The sequence below is a fragment of the Somniosus microcephalus genome, chromosome 10 (assembly GCF_052327205.1).
Source record: "Somniosus microcephalus isolate GS21.2 chromosome 10, FLI_Smic_1.0, whole genome shotgun sequence".
Taxonomy (NCBI): Eukaryota; Metazoa; Chordata; class Chondrichthyes; order Squaliformes; family Somniosidae; genus Somniosus; species Somniosus microcephalus.
In genome coordinates this window covers 9,034,296-9,055,395 of record NC_140996.1, presented here as the reverse complement: position 1 = coordinate 9,055,395, position 21,100 = coordinate 9,034,296, and the positions used below count along the sequence as shown (strand labels likewise).

At 38.2% G+C, this 21,100-nt stretch overlaps 1 protein-coding gene across 4 annotated transcripts; it reads right to left on the bottom strand.

The window, feature by feature from the left end:
• Positions 1–1,151: 1,151 nt before the first annotated feature.
• clybl (citrate lyase beta like) lies at positions 1,152–20,742 on the bottom strand. 4 transcript variants are annotated; one of them, XM_085998408.1, is made up of 8 exons: positions 20,064–20,733; positions 12,888–13,076; positions 9,836–9,937; positions 9,159–9,224; positions 8,708–8,801; positions 7,901–8,068; positions 3,506–3,630; positions 1,152–2,421 (listed from the first exon to the last, which is right to left on the bottom strand). In XM_085998408.1, the coding sequence occupies exons 1-8, from the start codon at positions 20,301–20,303 to the stop codon at positions 2,326–2,328; spliced, it is 1,080 nt and encodes a 359-aa protein (XP_085854534.1). In that variant the 5' UTR covers positions 20,304–20,733; the 3' UTR covers positions 1,152–2,325. The 4 variants fall into 4 exon arrangements, with proteins under 4 accessions (XP_085854534.1, XP_085854533.1, XP_085854536.1 ...); XM_085998407.1 differs by lacking the exon at positions 3,506–3,630 and having other exon boundaries at positions 20,064–20,742; XM_085998410.1 differs by lacking the exon at positions 9,159–9,224 and having other exon boundaries at positions 20,064–20,385.
• Positions 20,743–21,100: the final 358 nt, after the last annotated feature.

The following is a 21,100-nucleotide window of genomic DNA, read 5'->3' as shown; positions in this document are numbered from 1 at the left end:
CTAGGCTGACACTCCAGTGCAGTGCTGAGGGAGTGCCGCACCGTCAGAGGTGTCATCTTTCGGATGAGATGTTAAACCAGGGCCCTCTCTGCTTTCTCAGGTGGACGTAAAAGATCCCACGGCACTATTTCGAAGAAGAGCAGGGGGGAGTTCTCCCCGGTGTCCTGGCCAATATTTATCCCTCAATCAACATTGCTGTTTGTGGGAGCTTGCTGTGCACAAATGGCTGCAAAGCGCTTTGGGATGTCCTGAGGTTGTGAAAGCGATATATATATGCAAGTCTTTCTTTTATAATATGTCAGATGCCAAATTAAATCAAAACAGCTACTGAAATCTTTAAGTGCTGATTTTCCATAGATTTACATTATCAATGTTTCAACTGAAAAGCAGAACCAAAAATCCTATAGATTGCTGTGAAATAAACAATTAATTCCAGTACGTTTCAAGTTTGAAGATGTGCATTTATATAGCGCCTTTCACCACCTCAGGACGTCTCAAAGCGCTTTACAGCCAATTCAAGTACTTTTTCTGAAGTGTAGTCGCTGTTGTAATGTGGGAAACGCGGCAGCCAATTTGCGCACAGCAAGCTCCCACAAACAGCAATGTGATAATGACTGTTTTAATGATGTTGGTCGAGGGATACGTGTTGGTCCTGGGCACCGGGGAGAACTCCCCTGCTCCTCTTCGAAACAGTGCCCTTGGGATCTTTAACATTCACCTGAGGGGGCAGACAGGGCCGCGGTTTAACGTCACCAAGGAGAGGTTATTTTTTTTGGTCTGGTAGGAAATATGCATTCAATACTAATTCAAATAACCTGGTCACTCTGGAAAAGCCGAACAAGTTGGGCTGTTAGCAGCAAATGGATATTCACAAGATAACGGTGATGCTTAAAGTGCCTTATTTTGTTTGGTGCCGTGCAGCAACACCTGTTCTACATTATTTACAGTACCAAGTGACAAAGATAGAGTGTTCAGCAGTGCTATTTGCACTTTGAACGCTACATGACTTCCAGCCCCATTGGAGCCACACGTAACTCTAGATCCATATTACAAGTTTGATTTGTAGAAAAGGATTTTTGGACTGTTCTTGGGTTTGTTTTTACTGTAGCTCCAGTGGCTGGTAAATGTGAAAGTAAAACACACCAAAAACATTTTGCTTTGCATGATGTGTTCATTTTATTCAGATGATTGCCTCGAGCCATTGTACAGCTACAAAACATTTCCGGTGTTCATATTTGCAAGCAATGCTGCTGATGTACTGAAGTAGCCTTACTTCAAAAACGATGAAACGATAAATCTTTGACAGCAGAAAGTACAATATGGGTTCAGAAAAGCAGACACCGTGTGAGATGGTCCAGTACAACTATAGCTGCATAATTAAATAAAACTACATAGCATTGATCTTTCTCTCTATATGCTTTCATTATTGTCTTTTTTTTAAATGTGGTAATTAAACATAGGATAGCAAAACATTTTTAGAACTTCCTCATTTTAAAATTTAACATATAACAAAGGGCCAAAATCAAAAATACATCTCCATTAATACTTCACAACAATTATTATTTCTTTTTTTTTAAATGGAGGGAATATTAAAAGCATATCCTGCAGTCTGTGTGTATGGAGGATGCAGATCGGCTGATGTCTAAGCCTTGGAACAGGGTCAAATATGTTTTAATTTTTAATTGGCGAAAACCCCTCGCTTTCTGAAGATCTTTCAAAGCAAGGCGAATTTCATTTGGATTCTGTAGTAACCAAAATTCGACCCTTTGCAACACTTAACCCTTCAGCACAGGATCTCTACTGCACTGTGTAACAATGGCCGGTTATGTTTATTTACCCCACTACAAGCTGGGCAGACCTCTAGTTAAACAGCCTTGTGCCCCAGCCTGTTAACCAGCTAACACATCTGACCTGCAGCAGTGTTTTTTAATGTGATGCAAAAACCGACAGGGGTCCACCCGAGAAGTTCCGCTGCACTGTGCTTCTAATCGTTACATCGGAAAAAATTACCACAGCTCTGCATCTATCAGTGTCCCTAACTATACAGTATGAAGTTACTGGAGGCTAGTTATACACAACTGCCGGCACTCAGTAGGGGAGTTTGGTCTAGACAATCTCATATGACTGTACCATCCAAAAAATTGAACAAAATGTTAAAAAAAATTACAATGGCTCGGGTCTTAAGGTATCACATTATTAAACTACAGCAGTGATGCTGTGACCTCCATAACATTTCCCACAAGCAACTGGTCTCCGTCTCCCGTTTTCTGCTCACCGCTGCATCTGCCAGTGATCGACGGTGCGACCCTATCTCCTTTTCAGCTTTCACATTTCTTTGACAGCTGTGGCCAGTGTGATGATGTTCTGTGCCTGCTTCAAAGATGGCATGTCGATCATACTCCCGTGTAAAGTGAAGGCTCCCTGGCATTATCAAAAATAAAATATAAACTTTTTGCTTCTCAAGACATCACACTGTCACTTTTTAATTCCCAAGACTTCCCTTCCCATCGGAGCATTACAAAGTCAAGTATTTGAAGAGTGAAAGCATTAATGCTACAATGTTATCTTCTACATTCAGAGAACAAGATTAAATATTTTCAAGACAGTTCATGCAAGATGTATTTCAGTAGAAAGATACACGTAAGATTAACAGTACGTAATTTTCTCTCCATGTTGGAGTTAGGATAGGATGCCAATTTATTTTGTATTACCATGGCATAGTAGTCTATTAACCTCATCTAAAATTATAAATAGTTTCCTTCAAATGCTTCACAATTAGTAATTACGTACATTTCCTAATATGCACCTTGTAAGTAAAAAGAACACAAAATAATTTTCATGGTATTTTATCACACTTCATTTTGCAAGGACTTAATTTTACAGAACTGTAGTTAATAGTAAAGATTTGCTTCTGTAATTTTTCAAGATTATGACTAGCTACCCCTACAACTGAAGAAACCAAAATTGACTTTTTTTTTCATGGCTACAAATTTGATTCGGAACGAAAAATTCTTATAAAGGGAGTCCCCAAGCTTGGGCAACTGTTGGGATGGATGATGAGGATTATAGGGTGTTAAATAGTTCCTCTGGAAGGGTTCATAGGATGCAAACATAAGGTTCTTCTAAGATAATTAACTGACAACGCCGCGATTACCACAAATTCTTCCTCCAGGCTATCCTTAATCTGAGCATCACTAGGACAAAGCAGGAGCAGACTGTGAATCACCGCTGAAATATATATACAACAATAACCCACAGAGCAGGACGCACAATGCGATTCAATGATGCAATAAATTAGGAAAGCAATGCAACATCGCTAATTTCCTTCTATTTGCCACACTAATGGGCCTCAGAATGTTTTAATCCCATTTGAAGAATTTAGCTCTCATACAGAGACTTAATAATCTTAACATGCAGTTTCAAAAACAGCAAAACTTCAATCGGTCATGAATCGAACTGTTCAAATAATGAAGGAAGGATGTGGCGTGCAAATACAAAAGTTCACCTTTCCCAGTTTTTGATGTTCTCCAAAAGCGTCAATCAGTTCCCAAGCCCATTTCACTCTCTCAGGACTTGGGGAAAATGCTTCTTGCACAATTGGAATTTGACAGGGGTGAATCACTTGTTTACCTGAACACAGATACCACAAAACAATTCATTATTCTGCACAGTACTCACAAAGATAAGTTTTCAAAAATATACAGCACATTTATTAATTGTGAAATATTGGCTAATATCCTGCATGGATCATTAGTCAACCCAGCTGTAGCATTTTGTCACATCAATCATCCTTTGTAAGGGTGACTGTTTATATTTTATATATGTGCACACAGGTATATCTTTCTTCAACATGTCTACTTTGCTATTAATAAATCTATTGAATAAATAAGTTATTCAGCAGAAGGCTGTCATTTTAATCATAATTAACTCTTCAATTAACTGTGCACTTTATATTTAGTTATTTAAATATTATTTTGTACTTTGGCGTCAAAAATTATCTGTGTAAATATATTTGTAGCAATCATTTCACACCTTGTCTGTTTGGTGTTAGATAGAAAGTTCTGGCCTTCCGCAGACCACTGATAAACAGAAAAACTTTCTATAAATTAATTGTGGCAATTCGATTTATTTTTCAATTGTAGGTATATTCTCTAAAAATACTTGTGTCGAGTTCAATGCTTTATATGCAATTCAGTGAGCTACTTATCTAATGTTTATTAGCTAACTGAATACATTTGGTTGAAATGCATTGTGTACAACGTTCACACTACAATTCTATAATACCCATCAGGTAAAGTGTGACTGTGTGCGCGTTCCAAAGACAACCTCATATAAGGAATGGATTAACGTGGTTTCAAAATGTGCTAGGTCGCTGGGCACCATCATAAATGTAATTAAAACATTTCGTATAGCTTCAAGTTAAATTGTAAACATTTAACACTCTAAACTAGAGAGTCCTAGTTGGTATCAATAAGAATACAAAAGATAAAATGTGTTTGGTTAGATGCAAGGTAAGGTGCTGATCATATTTCAGAACTATGTAAGCAACACTATTAGAATTCCAATAGTTAGTACATATATATATATAATAAAGTTAGTATATATTATTTAGATATATATCTATATAAATAATAGAAAGCTTTATTTTAGTCATATATATATAATTGTTAATATGTATTAATTTGTATATATAATTATGTATATAATAGTTAGTATGCTTTATTATAGATATAAAATAGAATGTTTTATTATATATAACAGTATGTATTATTTCATATATATAATAGTTAGTATGCTTTGTCATTTTATTTATATATATAATAGTTAGTTTGTGTTTTATGATTTATTATATATATTGCATGGAAAGTGTTAGATGCAGATTATATAATAATATATCCATTCATGGATTTTTTCCTGTAAGCCTCCAGATCAGAATCTCAAGTTTGAATGCTAAGCCGTATTAGACACTCAAACTTACCTGACTTTACTGACTGAGATTCTTTCAGCCAGTAGTGACAACGGCAGCAGAAATCTTCTCTCTCCAGGCACAATAAGAGAAGGAAAACAAAACCAAACTGGCAGGATCAATTATGTCCAGGATCAACAGAGCGCTTCCGATCTGCTGACCATGGGACAGCGTCGCTGGACACCCTGGAAATATCTGTGTCTCAGATTATGCTGTCTTTCCAGTCAAACATTGCTGGAAGTCAGCAGTGGGGGCACGATGAGGCAATTATTTGTGTGTGTGTGTGGGGTGGGGGGCGAGAATCATGTTTTAAAAATTAAAACAAAATTAGCTGGATGCCTAATGTACATCTGAATGTAGGTGAAAGGGTATAATCACTGGATTCTCTGCCTGTTAATGACATTATATGCAGTATTCTCTTTCATCGATCTCATAATTTTGATCATGCTATGTGAACTTCTAAAATAAGTCAAGTTCTATAGTTAGATTTTGCACACGAGTCTAATCCCTTAATGAAAATATTTTGAATTGGATAGCCTCAAATAGTGCGTTAAATATGCAAAATTACTACATTGTTACTTAAGCCCTCTCCTGCTAGTTCGTATCGCAGATTGCGCTGTCACAGAGAATTGTTCTTTAATAAGCATCTGCAAAAAGACACTGTACAAACGGACACATTTGTGCCAATATGTTAATAATCTATTTTCCAACTGCATGGCTTTAGAACATTTCCAATACTTATTTACAAATCTGTCCCATCTGAATGGATAATCCAAATAATGTGTCATTAATAGTAAGCAGGTAAAGGTTCATTTCAGTTCCTGTAAACTCTCAAAAATATTCTATGCAGCAGCAAGAACATCTGTGAGTTTCTGTCAAAATGAGTATCATTATAAAGTGGAACTACAGGCATGCAAGAAACTTAAAATATTTAATTGTGGTACTTTTTAAGTGAACTCCAGAATAATTTACAGAGGGTTAAAGTACTGGTTAAATTGTTTTAAATACCATGTTTTGCTGAAGAACTTACATTGCACTTTATTCACTGTTATAAATTTATAGTCATAGAATTATAAAAAATGCATATTGTTAATTATATACATAGAAATATATATGCATAGTCATAGAATTATTTTAAAAAAGCATATTGTTAATTTAACACAGATTTGCAGGTAGAAAAAAACCCAGCAATCAGCACATCGTAACATTTTTAAAACATGATTCAAATTGCTTTCTCACGGTTTAATTATATGAGCTGCAAAGTTTCCCAAAAAAGAAAATTCAGAATCAAAGACCAAACCGTATTCACGGGAATGTTATTCTTCTCTATAAAGAAAACCTTTGGATTTTTTTTTAGCGCAGTGAGGTGATTTTTTTTTATGTTGCTGATTGACAAAAATTATGCGTGTTAATCGTGAACTAAGAGCATGAAAATCAGAAAAGATTGCTAAAGCATGATTATTTATAGCCATGAAAATATGTCATTGTACAACACCATTTGATATGTCCTGTTTCAGATCAATGTTTGTCAGATTCATGCTAAGAGGACGACATTAACAGCCCTTTTTATTTTTGTGTCCGGGACCAAAAAACGATAACAGATATGGTCATTTCATATTTATGACTTTCCATTCTGCGTGAGACTAAACTTTCCCTGTTCCAGGCCACCTTTCCAAACTAAGCAGTCTCCCGTACAACTTAGAAACTAGTTTAATTTTAAAGGTTTTGTCGTTGGTACAAAAATTTTAATTTTTTATTAAAAAAAATATTATTAGTGAATGCATTGTAGGTTTTTACGGGAGAGTTTAATGTGCTGCACAAAACTGTTAACATTTTATTGCAAAACATTTCCCTTTACTGCAAGCTAATAATTTTTTTCTGAAAAAAATACATAAAAATCGGGTGCAGTAAAACTAGAGCTCATTTAAGCAGCACAGTTTATTTCTGATCTAATTCGCATGTGTGCACAATTTGGGACAAGTGAGATACAGTTTCTCCATTTTCGATGCGCAACATCTTATTTAATAGAGAAAAAGAGGAAAACCACAAATGTTGGAAATCTGAAATATTAAAAAAAACTCAGAAAATACTGTAAATGTACAGCAGGTTTCACTGGAACAGACCCGATGGGTCGAATGGCCTTATTTCTGTGATTCTAACATTCTATGATTCTCTGATCAGCATCCGAAAGTGAAAGGTTAACCGTTTGGGTTCCAAAAGAGGGTCACATCTATCTTCCTCTTTCAGATGTTGATGGGCCTTCTGACGACTGTGTTTCTTACACTTTCTGGTTTCGTTTATATTTTAACTTAATGCGGAGTTCAGTGTTGGCTGAAACAGTTACTTACTGGACACAATTTGCATAATGCCTCTGTAACCATTACTGTCACAGAGGTTATTTTGCATTTTTTAAGTAATAATGAATTAAGTAGTTAAATAATAATATTTATTTTAGTTACTTAAAGTATATCAAAAAGGAAAGGTAAAACATCAAGGATTAATTGGGGAAACTGAAGTCCTGTAACACTTTGCAATGTCAGCTGTGTAATTAAGTTGGAAAATGAAATGTTCAAAAACAATTAATTTATTTTGCTTAATTTTTAGTAGAATTTATGAATAATCAATTTGATATAATTTGTAAAAATTTAAGCACCTATGGAAATATGTATCAGTGTTTATTCCTGATTAAAGAATGATTTCCTGTTAAATAATTAAAATATGATGGTCCACATTTAAACATTTTTTAACCACTTCAAACTCCTGGCACATGACACATTATATATCATCTGTTAACCTCCCTGAATACATCAAAAATATTAAAAACATTTTTGATGTCATGTCCAGAGCAACACATAGATGCACATTTTGCTCCTTGCACTATTATGAAAAGATTTTAAAAATTAAATAAAGGACATGTTCAGCTGGAAACCATACCAGTGAACCCCATCAAGGCACCCTCTCTCGACTGCCTGCAAAGGCCTATCTCATCCTTGTAGTCAATATAGACAAGGTCTATGGCTTGGAGGCCAAAAGCCTTTGCTGTAACAACAACCTTCTGCCTCGCATAAACAAGCTCTCGAGCATCTTCAGTTCTTGTGGCACCTGGAACAGTGGAACAAAAGTAGTGAAAGGACAACTGCTCGATTTCCACAAGGGAATTATTTCACGAACCAGTTTTGAAATAGTTACATCATGTAAGCTGTACAGATTTCTTTTCGCTGGATATTACAGAAACAGTTCAAGTTTTATTGATGCATGCAAAATGAATTACTATAAAAACCTTAAAAGGTGCTTAATATTTTTGCTAAAAGCTAGGTGAAAATATTTCTCATGAATGGTAACTAATCCTATACTTTGTTTTTATATTTCTGGCTACTGTTAATAACAGTTAAATAAGTAAATAATTTAAATACCGAACAAAATCTAATATAACTAAAAAGTTCCGTTGGAAACAGAAACTAGGAACATGTAAATATTTAATTAATTTGTTTTTAAAGTTAGCTATTAACTACAATCATGAAAATCAAACTGCAAAGTATATCTAATGTGGATCGAAGCTTGATTTCAGTGATACAGAAATAAGGCTACTAATTAATTATTATTTTGTTTAAAAAGTAAATGCGCGTAAGACTTCTAAACACATTCTAAAAAGTAAAATGCAAAGAATGAGCGTGACTTTAGTGAAATGTAGGCCACAACTGAAGGAAAGAGAAACATTGAGGAAAAGTCCCTTTCTCTCACCTATGCTGGCACAGAAATCATCCGATCCGAACACCACTCCATCGAGCTGGAAGCCAGCATGTGCTCCTAGACGCTGTGCTTCTTCACATCCAGCCTTGAAGAAAATAACATTTCGCAATACCAATGTCAATGGAATATTCTTTTCATCATGTCATTTACAAACTGGGTTTCAATCATGCTAACATTATCAGGGGCTGTAACACATGTAATAATAGCCATATAAGCAATGTTCAACCAGAATGAAGGGCACGTTAAGGCTTTTTCCTTCTTGGTGTGTTAAGTAAATGTGAAAATTCTACTTTGTAATATTTTTGGATCGCTAGCAAAAAGGAAAATTATGTTAATAAAAAAAAATAGCAGTAGCTTTTTCCTGGCAAACTCCTTTATGAAAGACAAAATACAGACAAGTATAACCCTCCACAATTCAGTTACTGTGTGTTTATCCACTTACTTTTCTTGTGGTATTCTGGTTTGCAAACTTCAAGAAGTGTTTGATTACACTTTTTTTGGAAATCACCTATTTGTGGCGCAGCAACACAATAACCTTATTGTCACCTTAAAAAAACTAGCATTAAAAAAAAATACTTTAAACATTTGCATACATATTTTTGGATTTATGTCCAGAATCAGCGTGCCTTTCATCACCACTATTTAAGTATAAACTCTTTAGGGTGTCAGAAGCCTGTGTATGACATTGCACGTTTCTGTTCTTTATAAGAACATCTCATTAATTTCACACATTCTTATCGTTAATGTTTTTCAAAATAAAACAAGTTTTTTGGTCATAAAGTTACTTGTAAAATAGTATTTATTACTAAATGTTACCCGGACAATTTTAAAACTGTTTTTACTTACATACTGTATGTGCCCAACATTTTCACTGAAATGTGAATGCTTTGTTGGCAATAAAAATAAATATTTATTTGAATTTTTGTTGCCTGGACTGAGTTTCTATGAAAGGGCATATGATTAACTGTATTTAAACACTGTGATGCCTCAGTTTTTATGTTATGACACAAAGGTAAAAGAAACTTTACATATTCAAAAAGACTGACTGTGCTTTTTTTTGCCTCACTCTTTTCATCCGTGATTAAAACAAATGATTTTGTTTGAATACATTTTTATTACCTTGAAATTCAGCAATCCTACTGCCGTCTCCACGAAAGTGATTAAATTAATAGGCTCCTTTAATGTCCGACCCTTTGAGTATTTTGCAAATCTGTCTGCAAACTAGAAATGGAAATAATTTTATACACTTTTTTCCGGTTTAAAAAAAAATGAAGAAATACCACCTGAACAGGATTTGATTTGTAGTCCAATGTTTTAATTTCTACAACATGCAAAGTCATTTTTTATTTTGTAATAAGTACAATTGCATTTACAAGGCCTCGTTACAAGACATTGAAAATCGAGGTGTTTTTAACACTTCTTTGAGATTATAAAATACTTTAAAAGCTTTTTAAAATAAAATTTACACCTAGATTTTATAAGTCTCACATCATTAACACTTGGATCGATTTTGATCTAAAACTTAAGAGCAGCTAAGTATTCACTTTTAATTTATCGATGCGGTATGCTAGTTTCAAAACATGTACAAATAAAAAACATGCACTTAAATGAATAAATATACTTGATTCTAGCAATACTCGCAGAAATTAACACCTTTACGTGTATTTCCATTTTTTTGTGTGTAATTTACACTGAGGCTGCATTAGCTCTCATAGTAGCTCATTCAATTTCTTGAGCAGTTTTGAATTAAACTGGACTAAGTTATGAGGACACATATTATGACACAAAGTCTAATAATTCAGAATTCTGAAAGGTAGGGATTACACAACTGGCAAATCCTTTTGCCATTTTATTATGCTGGTGGTGTAATTCCCAAATGAAGAATCAGCCTCTCAGACCGGCAAGCTCTCTTTTCAGCTTTTATGCAATATGATTTTTCCTAATACTTCGAGTTTTACTGGGGGAGTCATAAAGAAAGCAAGTTTCTTTCTTTGAACACCAAAGACTTGGAAAAATTGTCTCCAATTCACAGCCAGTACTGGGCTGTCAGTGGGGTAGCCCAAATTCCAAAATCTATCATCTGGAAACATACAAAAGCTCTTGCACACTACTTTTTTTCTTTCAGAAGCAGGATTAGAGTATAAAAGGTGCTATGTTTAAGTTGTAATCATCATAGTTCTATAACTGATAAAAGTATCTCAGGTAAACCAGGGCTGTTTCAGTGAAGACAAAAAGCAGACATCTAAAAATTTAAAGAATATTAATTTACTGATTAATTTACTGAAGGATTTCAAATGAAAAAGGGGAATTTTAATCATCTCCCCATTCAACCTCAGTTGGGTAAATCATATCTAGGAGATTTGCATAAATATAAACCATCAAAGCCTTTTCATCTTCAAAGGGGGTTTCGGGACCCTATAAGCTTTGTACTGTAATCATCACAGGTCACAACCCTGCAGCAGTAGGGCTGCTATGGCAACATAAAAAACTAATGCTACAGGCTTAACATAATATTCTGCTTCATAGAAAAGTGCAGTGACAGAAATGCCTTTTATGAACGGCCAACTTCTAGTACAGCACCTGAATTCCACTTTCCGCTGTGGAAAGAGCCAATTCTCCTATTAATTGCATATTGTAGATGTAATTATTTTTGGATTCAGAATTTTTTTGAAAAAATAAAACAAACTATTACTTTATTTTATGTTACATAATTTCCAATCCCCTTTACCCCCCAAAGGTTATTTGTTTGCGAAAATTGCATATTCGAACCATAAATTGTCTACAGCAAATATTAACATGAAAAATGTCCGGTAAACAGGTTTCAATTATTTTTTTTCTCTCTCTCAAAGAGACAATTAAAAGTTTCCGGCCTGGTCCAGTGTTCACTGCACTAAAGTAAAAGAAAGAGAAATTGGGGAGGAGAAGTAGCAAGCCTCAGCAATTCTTTCAATTCCAAAGCACACCCAATACTATGTTGGCAAGAATGCACACTGTTCAGGATTTGCAGAGCAATTGTGCTGCAACAAAGGAGGCAGAGTTACGCTTGTTATAGTCCAATAAGCCATGCCAGTCAAACAAGTACCCATAGCCAGCACAAAGGAAAGCAAGAGATTCTCACACAATAGACAACAAGTAAGTCCATCTTTTAGTTACAAATCAGCCTCCAGGTTTATTCTTAATATAATTTTTTTTTGAAATGGGCAAAATAAACAGTAAAGGGATTTCGATTGTGCTTACAATCTGTGAGAATGAAAATGGGCGTGTTCAAACCGGGAATCCCGATGAGAAATCGGAAATTAAGTGAAGGACAGACAAACAAAGTTATCTACCAGCTAGTTACGTTGTGACCTCAACTGCAGAGAGAGGGGGTGGGGGGAGGAAGGGACTATTTAATTACAGTCACCGTCATTCGTGTCCCACATGCAGCCAAACCACTTTTCACAGCTGCTGAACATTTACATTTAGATCTTCAAGTTCTGTGGTTATTGCAAAATTAAAAAATAAATAAATAAAAACAATATTGCACTCCAGAGTCAGGTTTTAGTGGGTGAATTTATTTACATTTCATCATGAAAACAACTGCAGTAAACACTTCAAAATGAAATACTCACTTGCTAGTCATAAAAATCATAGTTAAAGATGCTTCTTAAAGTTTTATAAAGAGGTCTGCTTCGATCCTATTTAAGATTAACTGTCCCTATATTTTATAATCGTCCCATTTATTGAAAGCATGTTAAGGTAATGAGGGCTATTTCAAAGTTGACTTAAGTAATTTGATGTGTCTCCTGTTTTTATTTCAAGACTTTACAGGCTTAAAAAAAACCCAGCCATGAAACAAAAACACACCTGCCAGCAATTAAAAAGGAAGAAATACAGAAACATTCAGGAAATAATATCTGTAGTAATTAAAAGCAGTGGTTAAAAGCTTCCTGTCCATTTCTCTGGTTTGCCCCAAGCACACCCCCTCATATTTCATTTAACCCCTCTCTCTTCCTCTATTAATTCATACTTTGCTTTCCCATCACTAGAGTCCCACTTTAGAGCAGAGCTGGAAGTGTCGCGAGGTGTGTGTGGCGGTTCAGACCTTCTTTGACCCGACCCTCCCTTTTAGCCCAAATGATCTGGTGTGTGATCAAAGCGCAAGGCTTCGCCCAAATCTAGGCCAACTCACCCATTTTATTTCTTCGATATTTTCGACTTTAGGGAGCATCAGGGTCGGAGGGAGGTCTTTAGATTGTAAGATAACGTCCATGTCCAGCTCGGCGAGGCCACTTGAGACAGAGTTGATGCGAACACACAGGTCTGTGAGGCCGACACGTGGGCGAGCAAGCATCTTTGCGATTGTTAGCCTCGCTTCTTCCTTTAACCAAAAAAAAGACTTTTTTCAGCAGTGGCTTTTCGAAACGACGTTATGTATCGTCAAATAAGTAAAACATTCAACGAATTGCACTGCCAACAGCAGCCACTGAATAAAAATAACCAATGTCTCTTTTATTACAACTTGAACACACCTATCTGCTAATGATATGCATTAAAATGAAGTGCACTGCAATGTAAAAATAATATATAAAAATCGGCCGTTTCAGGCCTGCTATATTACATTTAGTGGCATGTGTTTCAATGATTCAACATGTCTCTGTTGTTGGATGTGTGCTAAGGGATCAGAGCTTGATGTCTGTTCTAGTTAATTCATGTTACAAGGTGCTAGCGATATTATTTTTGTTAAATGCTATCTTGCAACACAAACAAAAGGTGTTGCTGATTAGAAGAGAGAAATGAAGTCAAGCATTCTGTCAGGGGTGTGGGCACGATCACGGACTTAAAACAGACGGATGCAAAAAACGACGTCAAAGCTAGCAAAAAATGGCAATAAGATTCGAAAATGTGGTCTGAGTTAAACGGCTTGAGGAAACAGTAGCTTACAGTTGTCAGATCAGATCAGAAATGGGCACATAAAGCAGCTTAGGACAGCTCTGCAGAGCCACTGATTTACGGGGGTCTAGGCTGGCGATAATTAGGGTAAGCACAGACACGGAATAAAATGATGGCTCTCTGCAGTTGAAGTGAATGGAATAATAAACCCCAAGGTTAATGAAACCTGATTCAAATAGCCTTGAGCCTGGTATCATCACACTTTCATGAAGGGCTAACACATGCCAGTCAGTGGGAGGGTGAAGCTGTAACCGTCTGGTGATCATTACTATAATGCACAAAATGCTGCACAAACAAAAAAAAAATTAAACAAATAAAGGCGTATATAAACCTGCAGACAAATCCAGATGTGACTTTACAAAAAATGAGGGGAAAAAAAGGAACAGTGCGGCCAAGTAGACAGCTGTTTGTCGTTCTTGCTGTCGATGAAATGGAGTGCTCCTGTCTGCTCACACAACCAATCAAATCACACTTCCAATTCCAATATAAATCACGCTGAGGATGAACTTTAAAGGAGCACAGTTAGGTACCTTGTTCCTCAGGATTTCCATATCGTCACCATTTAACTCTCTAAGTTCAAACACCTTCATTAGTCAGGATGGCGAACCTATCTCAGAACTGCCCAGAAAGGGTTACACTCAAACCCAGTTATCACAGAACCCTACACCACAGGAGGAGGCCATTCGGCCCATCGTGCCTGTGCCGGCTCTTTGAAAGAGCTCTTCAATTAGTCCCACTCCCCCACTGCTCTTTCCCCATAACACTGCCCTTCAAGTATTTATCCAATTCCCTTTTGAAAGTTACTATTGAATCTGCTTCCACCGCCCTTTCAGGTAGTGCATTCCAGATCGTAACAAAAGAAAGTCTCCTCATCTCCCCCCCGCGATTGACTAAGTGGAGTATATTATACATACATAACAAACAGTGCATTTCATAGTGAGAAAGAAGTACTCACTTGACCACCCCTGAAAGGCTGTTGTAAGTGTTTGAACTGCTTAGAACGTACTTTTTCCTAAGGAATTAGTAAGGAAAGCATTGGTCCCAAACACAGCCTCAACAATCCTTTGCCATTCAAGGCACTGTATTAAATAGGCTTCCTTGAAAACCGTTCTTCTGCTTATTCATTTGTGTAAAAGATGGATAGAAACCTGTCAAAATAGATTTGAAATCGCCTTCAGACCCTATGGTTTCTAATGGGGCCTGACAGTAACAGAGTTACACCAAATTATCAGTCTGGCTGCTTTGCATAGCAGCTGAAAATGTTCTAAGTTGGATATTGTAGGTAATCTCAAATGGTCATCTTTATTAGGAATGATCCTGATATTCAGCCACATGGACGTTTCCACCATTGCCAGCGCAGACACTCAAAGCAGATGCTATTATTCCCACAGCGCTGCAATCTGCTGCTGTGCTCCAAGCGATCGAAGTGGCATAGCTAGAAAGCAAGGCCGCGCTACCCAAACAAAACTTCCTTTTAAATAAAGAAACCCAATAAAAAAGCTTCACGTATTTCTCAATATTCAAGCATAAAATTGTACGTCTCTGAAGTGCACTTCAAACATAAAACCTCATTTTTTTTCCCCCATCACTTATTTCTGCATCACAAAATTGCTCCTCATGTTTCCACTGATTCCTCACATTATCAACCCCAGGGGGCCTTTGCAAGAATGTAGAATTGTCTGTCGCATGTGGTGGGTTTCTGAAATCTCTGTAACCTCTCTCTCTCTCGAGAAGGTCCTTTCAAAGGTCCGGCACAGGCCATGACGGGCCGAATGGCCTCCTTCTGCACTGTATCATTCTATGATTCTAAAAGTAAATAGTATTTTCCGACTCATGTTACTGATAAATATGTCAAATTCCCACAATGCAATGCTCTTAGGGTAGAGCCGAGGAAACACAATAGCCTGCACCAGTGAACAGCATTAATGTGTCTTCCACCGTCACCTCTTGTTTTAGTTTCCGACATTACAAACACGGACCATCACTGTGAAATTCAATTTTTAACTCTGTCCCATAACCAACTAACAGCACAGGAGGACCAGTGGCTAATAAATATGTTATTGTGCTGACTATCAGGTACAGCTGTGAGCTGATGAAAAGCCAAGAGACATGATGATTTCCGCTACCATGCAGCAGCGAACACCTGGAGCAGAATAAGAGCCATGCTGATATAGAAGGAAGGCTGCATTGGCCCAATGCACAAGACGACAAAAAATTAAAGATGAAAACTCGCGCGCAGTCACGCGAGAGAAGAAAACAAAGAAAATAAATCAGCAGCCGTTAGACCCACTAACCAATCAGCCTCGCACATTCCTCGCTCCCGAATTATCAAAACTGCAAAGAAAACAACATCCGTCCACTTTCACACTCCAGTGGAAGTGGTGGTCCCTCACGGCAGGGCTGCACAGTCTCACCATCTGGAGAATAAATCGTGTGTGAAGTACAGTATAGTTTGGGACCGAGCTCTGTGGCGGCAACTCAGCGGTTAGTTCATTAGTTCCAAACTTCCAGGGATTAGTCCGGCATCTATTCTGCTGTCAGAAAGGATAAGACGGACAGAATGCAAAAACTTCAAGGAGGGCTGGATCAACTAGGGAGAGGGGGGTACCCGAGGGCTCAATGAGAAAGTACACAGTACAATAGTACATATCGCCCCGCCACCCCCACCAAAAAGAAATTGTCAATATCATTATCACTGAACAAAATGACTACGGCCTTTTATTTGAGTGAAGAATATTAAACTAGTCACAGGATTGAACAATGTTTCAGTTCTTCAATTGGGAGCGCATTAACAAGATAGCACCGCACAGCATGATTCCATAGTTTAGTGGTTAAATTACAGTAGTCTGGTCATGGGTTCTTAGGGTAGTGTTGCCTGACACTTGAATCTGCCATCCACATGTATGATAGATACTGTTATTTCCCTGGTGAAGGGAGACTCACTCAGCTTCAAGATGAAGCAAAACAAAAACGTTCATTTAAAAAAAAAAAATGACTTTATTCAGTGTAGGACAGCTATCAGCTAAGCAACCAACATCACTAAAACAGATTATCTGGTCATTATCACATTGCTGTTTGTGGGAGCTTGCTGTGCGCAAATTGGCTGTCACGTTTCCTACACTGCAACAATGACTACACTTCAAAAAGTACTTCACTGGCTGTAAAGCACTTTGGGATGTCCTGAAGTCATGAAAGGCGCTATAGAAATGCAAGTCTTTCTTTTAACCAACATGTGGCGTGGACTCCCAATAGGGTAGTGGAGGCAAAAATCCTTGAATGAAGTAATAAACAGCTGGATACCATGATGGGAGGATTACAGTGTCCTCCTGGATGGATAAACTAGGATGGCTTACAAGACTTATCTCACCAGATGGGCTCAGCCTACATTGACGACGACGACAACAACAACTTGTATTTATATAGCACCTTTAACGTAGCAAAACGTCCCATGGTGCTTCTCAGGAGCGATTATCAGACGAAAATTGACACCGAGCCACATAAGGAGATACTGTATTATGACAGGTGAAAGAGGGAGGTTTTAAGAAGCATTTAAAGCAGAGAGAGGCGGAGAGGTTTAGGGAGGGAGTTCCAGAACTTAGGGCCTCGGCAGCTGAAGGCACTAAATGTACTATGTTAAAAGTGCTATATAAAGGCAAGTTGTTGTTGATTCAAAGTATTTATTAAATCCCTCTGCTATTATTTGATCATCATCTACAAAATTGACAATCTTCTTCTCCCGGGGTCCCACCCCACACTTTAACAATTCACCTTTTTACTGATGTCTATTTTGAAAACGGTAGCTATGTTTGAATTGGGTTGTTTTAAGTGGGTTTAAGTAAATTGCGTTCGTGATAGGTAGTTGAGTTGCGAAAGTGAAGAGGCAGCAGAATAACTTAGGCCTATGCTGGAGTCAGCACTGAAATGTAGTCAAAAGCTTGGTCAAAGACGTTGGTTGTAAGGAGCGTCTTAAAGGAGGAGAGAGAGGTAGAGAGGCGGAGAGGTTTAGGGAGGGAATTCCAGAGCTTAGGACCTTAGATGACTGAAGGCACCTAGGACGCCATATAAAAGACTTGTTGCAAATATTAAGATTATCAGTCTTGGCTCAGCGGTAGCAGTTTTGTTTACTCATCTTTCAAAATAGAAGGCAACTTTATAGGAACACTGTGCAGTCTTGGGGGAGTGTGATTGTTTTGTATTGAGGGATTCACGGCCAGTGACAGTTACAATATTTGCTGTTCAATGCCTTCAGCCACAGCGACACTGGAACACGATAAACAGCAACTTCACATATTGTCAGTGGGAAATGATGCCACCCAACCTGCACTCAGCAACCATAATCACACGTCATCACCTTTACAAACAGGAAATAAGCCCATTCGTTGACCCCTTGTCAGACACTAGATGGGCAATAATCCACATGTGCTGATTGAACGGTAGTAGAAAAGTAGGGAAGTCCTGTTACTACTGTACAGGGCGTTGGTGAGACCACACCTGGAGTACTGCGTACAGTTTTGGTCTCCTTATTTAAGGAGGGATATACTTGCATTGGAGGCAGTTCAGAGAAGGTTCACGAGGTTGATTCCGGAGATGAAGGGGTTGTCTTATGAAGAAAGGTTGAGCAGGTTGGGCCGATACTCATTGGAGTTTAGAAGAATGAGAGGGGATCTTATTGAAACATGTAAGATTCTGAAGGGGTTTGACAGGATTGATGCAGAGAGGATGTTTCCCCTCGTGGGGGAATCTAGAACTAGGGGGCATAATTTCAGAATAAGGGGTCACCCATTTAAAATGGAAATAAGGAGGAATTTCTTCTCTCAGAGGGTCGTGAATCTTTGGAATTCTCTTCCCCAGAGAGCTGTGGAGGCTGGGTCATTGAATATATTCAAGGTGGAGATAGACAGATTTTTGAACGGTAAGGGAGTCGAGGGTTATGGGGAGCGGGCAGGGAAATGGAGCTGAGCCCAAGATCAGATCAGCCATGATCTTATTGAATGGCGGAGCAGACTCGAGGGGTCAAATGACCGACTCCTGCTCCGACGTCTTATGTATGTGCTGATTGGACAAGTATAAGCTGATCAAAAAGACTCAGCATGGATTTGTGATGGGTAGGTCATGGCACAGGCACGATGGGCCAAATGGCCTCCTTCTGTGCTGCATCATTCTATGACACTTGCAATCTGCCTGTCCAGAAAACAAAGAAGGCATGTTTTACTGAGGGAGGTAGTGACATTATTGAGGAGGTACGGTGAGGAGAGCAGCAATCCTTGGCATTGGACCTCACTTTCCCAAAGTCACAGTGTAGGAAGAAATCCTGGGAGGAAATAACAAGCTCCTGAAAGCTATTTTGACCAACAATAGGGTGGCAGAAATTTTGTAAATGATTTAATGCTTTATGGAGTCAGCTGTGGCTCAGTGGGCAGCACTCTTGCCTCTGAGGCAGGAGGTTGCAGCTTCAAGACCCACGCAAGCAACTTGAGCACAAAGTCTAGGCTGACACTCCCAGTGCAGTACTGAGGGACTGCTGCACTGTCGGAGGGGCCGTCCTTCGGACGTTAAACTGAAGCCCCGTCTGTCCTCTCAAGTGGACGTAACAAGACTCTATGGCACTATTTCAAAGAGAGCAGGGGAGTTTTCCCCGGTGTCCTGGGGCAAATATTTATCCCTCAACCAACATCACTAAAACAGATGATCTGGTCATTATCACATTGCTGTTTATGGGAGCTTGCTGTGCGCAAATTGGCTGCCGCGTTTTCCTACATTACAACAGTGACTACACTTCAAAAGTACTTCATTGGCTGTAAAGTGCTTTGGGGTGTCCTGAGGTCGTGAAAGGTGCTATAGAAATGCAAGTTCTTTCTTTCAGGAAAGGGAGAAAATCAGACTAAAAATTGTTACCTCTAAGAAACTTAAGATTGTAAATAATTAGCAACCCTTTGCAATAAGAACATAAGAAAAAGGCCCCTCGAGCCAGCTCCGCTGTTCAATAAGATCATGGCTGAGCTTTTATATTAACTCCATTTTCCCGCCCGATCCCCATATCCCTTCATTCCCTTAGTGCCCAAAATCGATCGATCTCAGCCTTGAATATACTCATCGACTGAGCACCCACAGCTCTCTGGGGCAGAGAATTCCAAAGATTCACCACCCTCTGAGTGAAGAAATTCCTCCTCATCTCAGTCTTAAATGGCCGACCCCTTATCCTGAGACTGTGACCCCTGGTTCTAGACTCTCCAGCCAGGGGGAAACACCCTCTCAGCATCTACCCTGTCAACCCCTCTAAGAATTTTATACGTTTCAATGACATCATCTATCATTCTTCTAAACTCCAGAGAATACTGCGCTCTTCCAGTAAGTTCACAGTGATAGATTGCGCGATTGTGTGTTTGCACATTTACCTGTGTGCATTATGCAGTACCTTTTTGTTTAATGCAACTCCATCTTCACAGTCGAGGACAGCACAATCTACAGAGAGACTGGTAATCTTGTGGAGCTTCCTTTCATCATTTCCAGGTACATAGAGCACAGCTCTTCGAGGCACATACTTGCGGTTGATGCGTGCACTGCAGGCGTAATGACAACACTGCACAGGCCCAAAAGCACTACATATCTTGGTAGGGTTACCTCTGAAAAAACAAGGGTGAATGTCATTGAACATTCCGAGTCAAAGTAAAACAAAAAAAAACAGGCTTCAAAACGATACAAGCAGCTTAAAAAATGAACATCTTTCTGCATTCTGTTTTAGAACTATTATTCATGTGATGCACAGAGCATTATTCTGCTGCAAAGGCACAGCTAAAGCTGTGATCCTTTAAGGCCACCAGTTGGAATGGCTATGAATTGCGCATTCTGTGGTCAGTTAGCGTGTAATTTCTTTGTAGATTGGCAGCAGCAGCAGGTGATATACTTGATTGTTTTGCATCTGTACCAAAGTGTGAGTCTGAGGTGAATTTTTATTTATATATGTTCACAGTGGAACTCCTTATGGTATTGCCTATTTGGACTGTCAGAAAGTACACTGAGGGCGACCATGGTTTCTTATTCCAATTTTCAAAAATTCAAGTGTTATTCAGTTAGACCTGGCCAATATTAAACCCTCAATCAACATCATTAAAAAAAAAAGATTATCCGGTCTTTATCACATTGCTGTTTGCGGGAGCTTGCTGTGCGCAAATTGGCTGCCGCGTTTCCTACATTACAATAGTGACTGCACTTTAAAAAGTACTTCATTGGCTGTAAAGCGCTTTGGGACGTCTGATGGTCGTGAAAAGTGCTCTATAAATGCTAGTCTTTCTTTCTTTCTATTTACGGGGAAATGTGATTAGTATCAGTATTGGGACATGAATCTCTGCAAGTTATCGGTAGCAGACCTTGAGTGACTACTTGGGTTACAGTACAAGTTAAGTGAAAGACAATGGGCTAGGAATTCAGTTGGGCCCCGTTTGGGGCGATAAC

Coding starts and splice junctions, on each gene's coding strand:
- clybl (XM_085998407.1), bottom strand. CDS start 20,303: ATGTTCAATGACATTCACCCTTGTTTTTTCAGAGGTAACCCTACCAAG. Junction 13,077..20,063: donor GAGTTGCATTAAACAAAAAG/GTACTGCATAAT, acceptor TTTTGGTTAAAG/GAAGAAGCGAGGCTAACAAT. Junction 8,069..8,707: donor TGATTTCTGTGCCAGCATAG/GTGAGAGAAAGG, acceptor CCACTGTTCCAG/GTGCCACAAGAACTGAAGAT.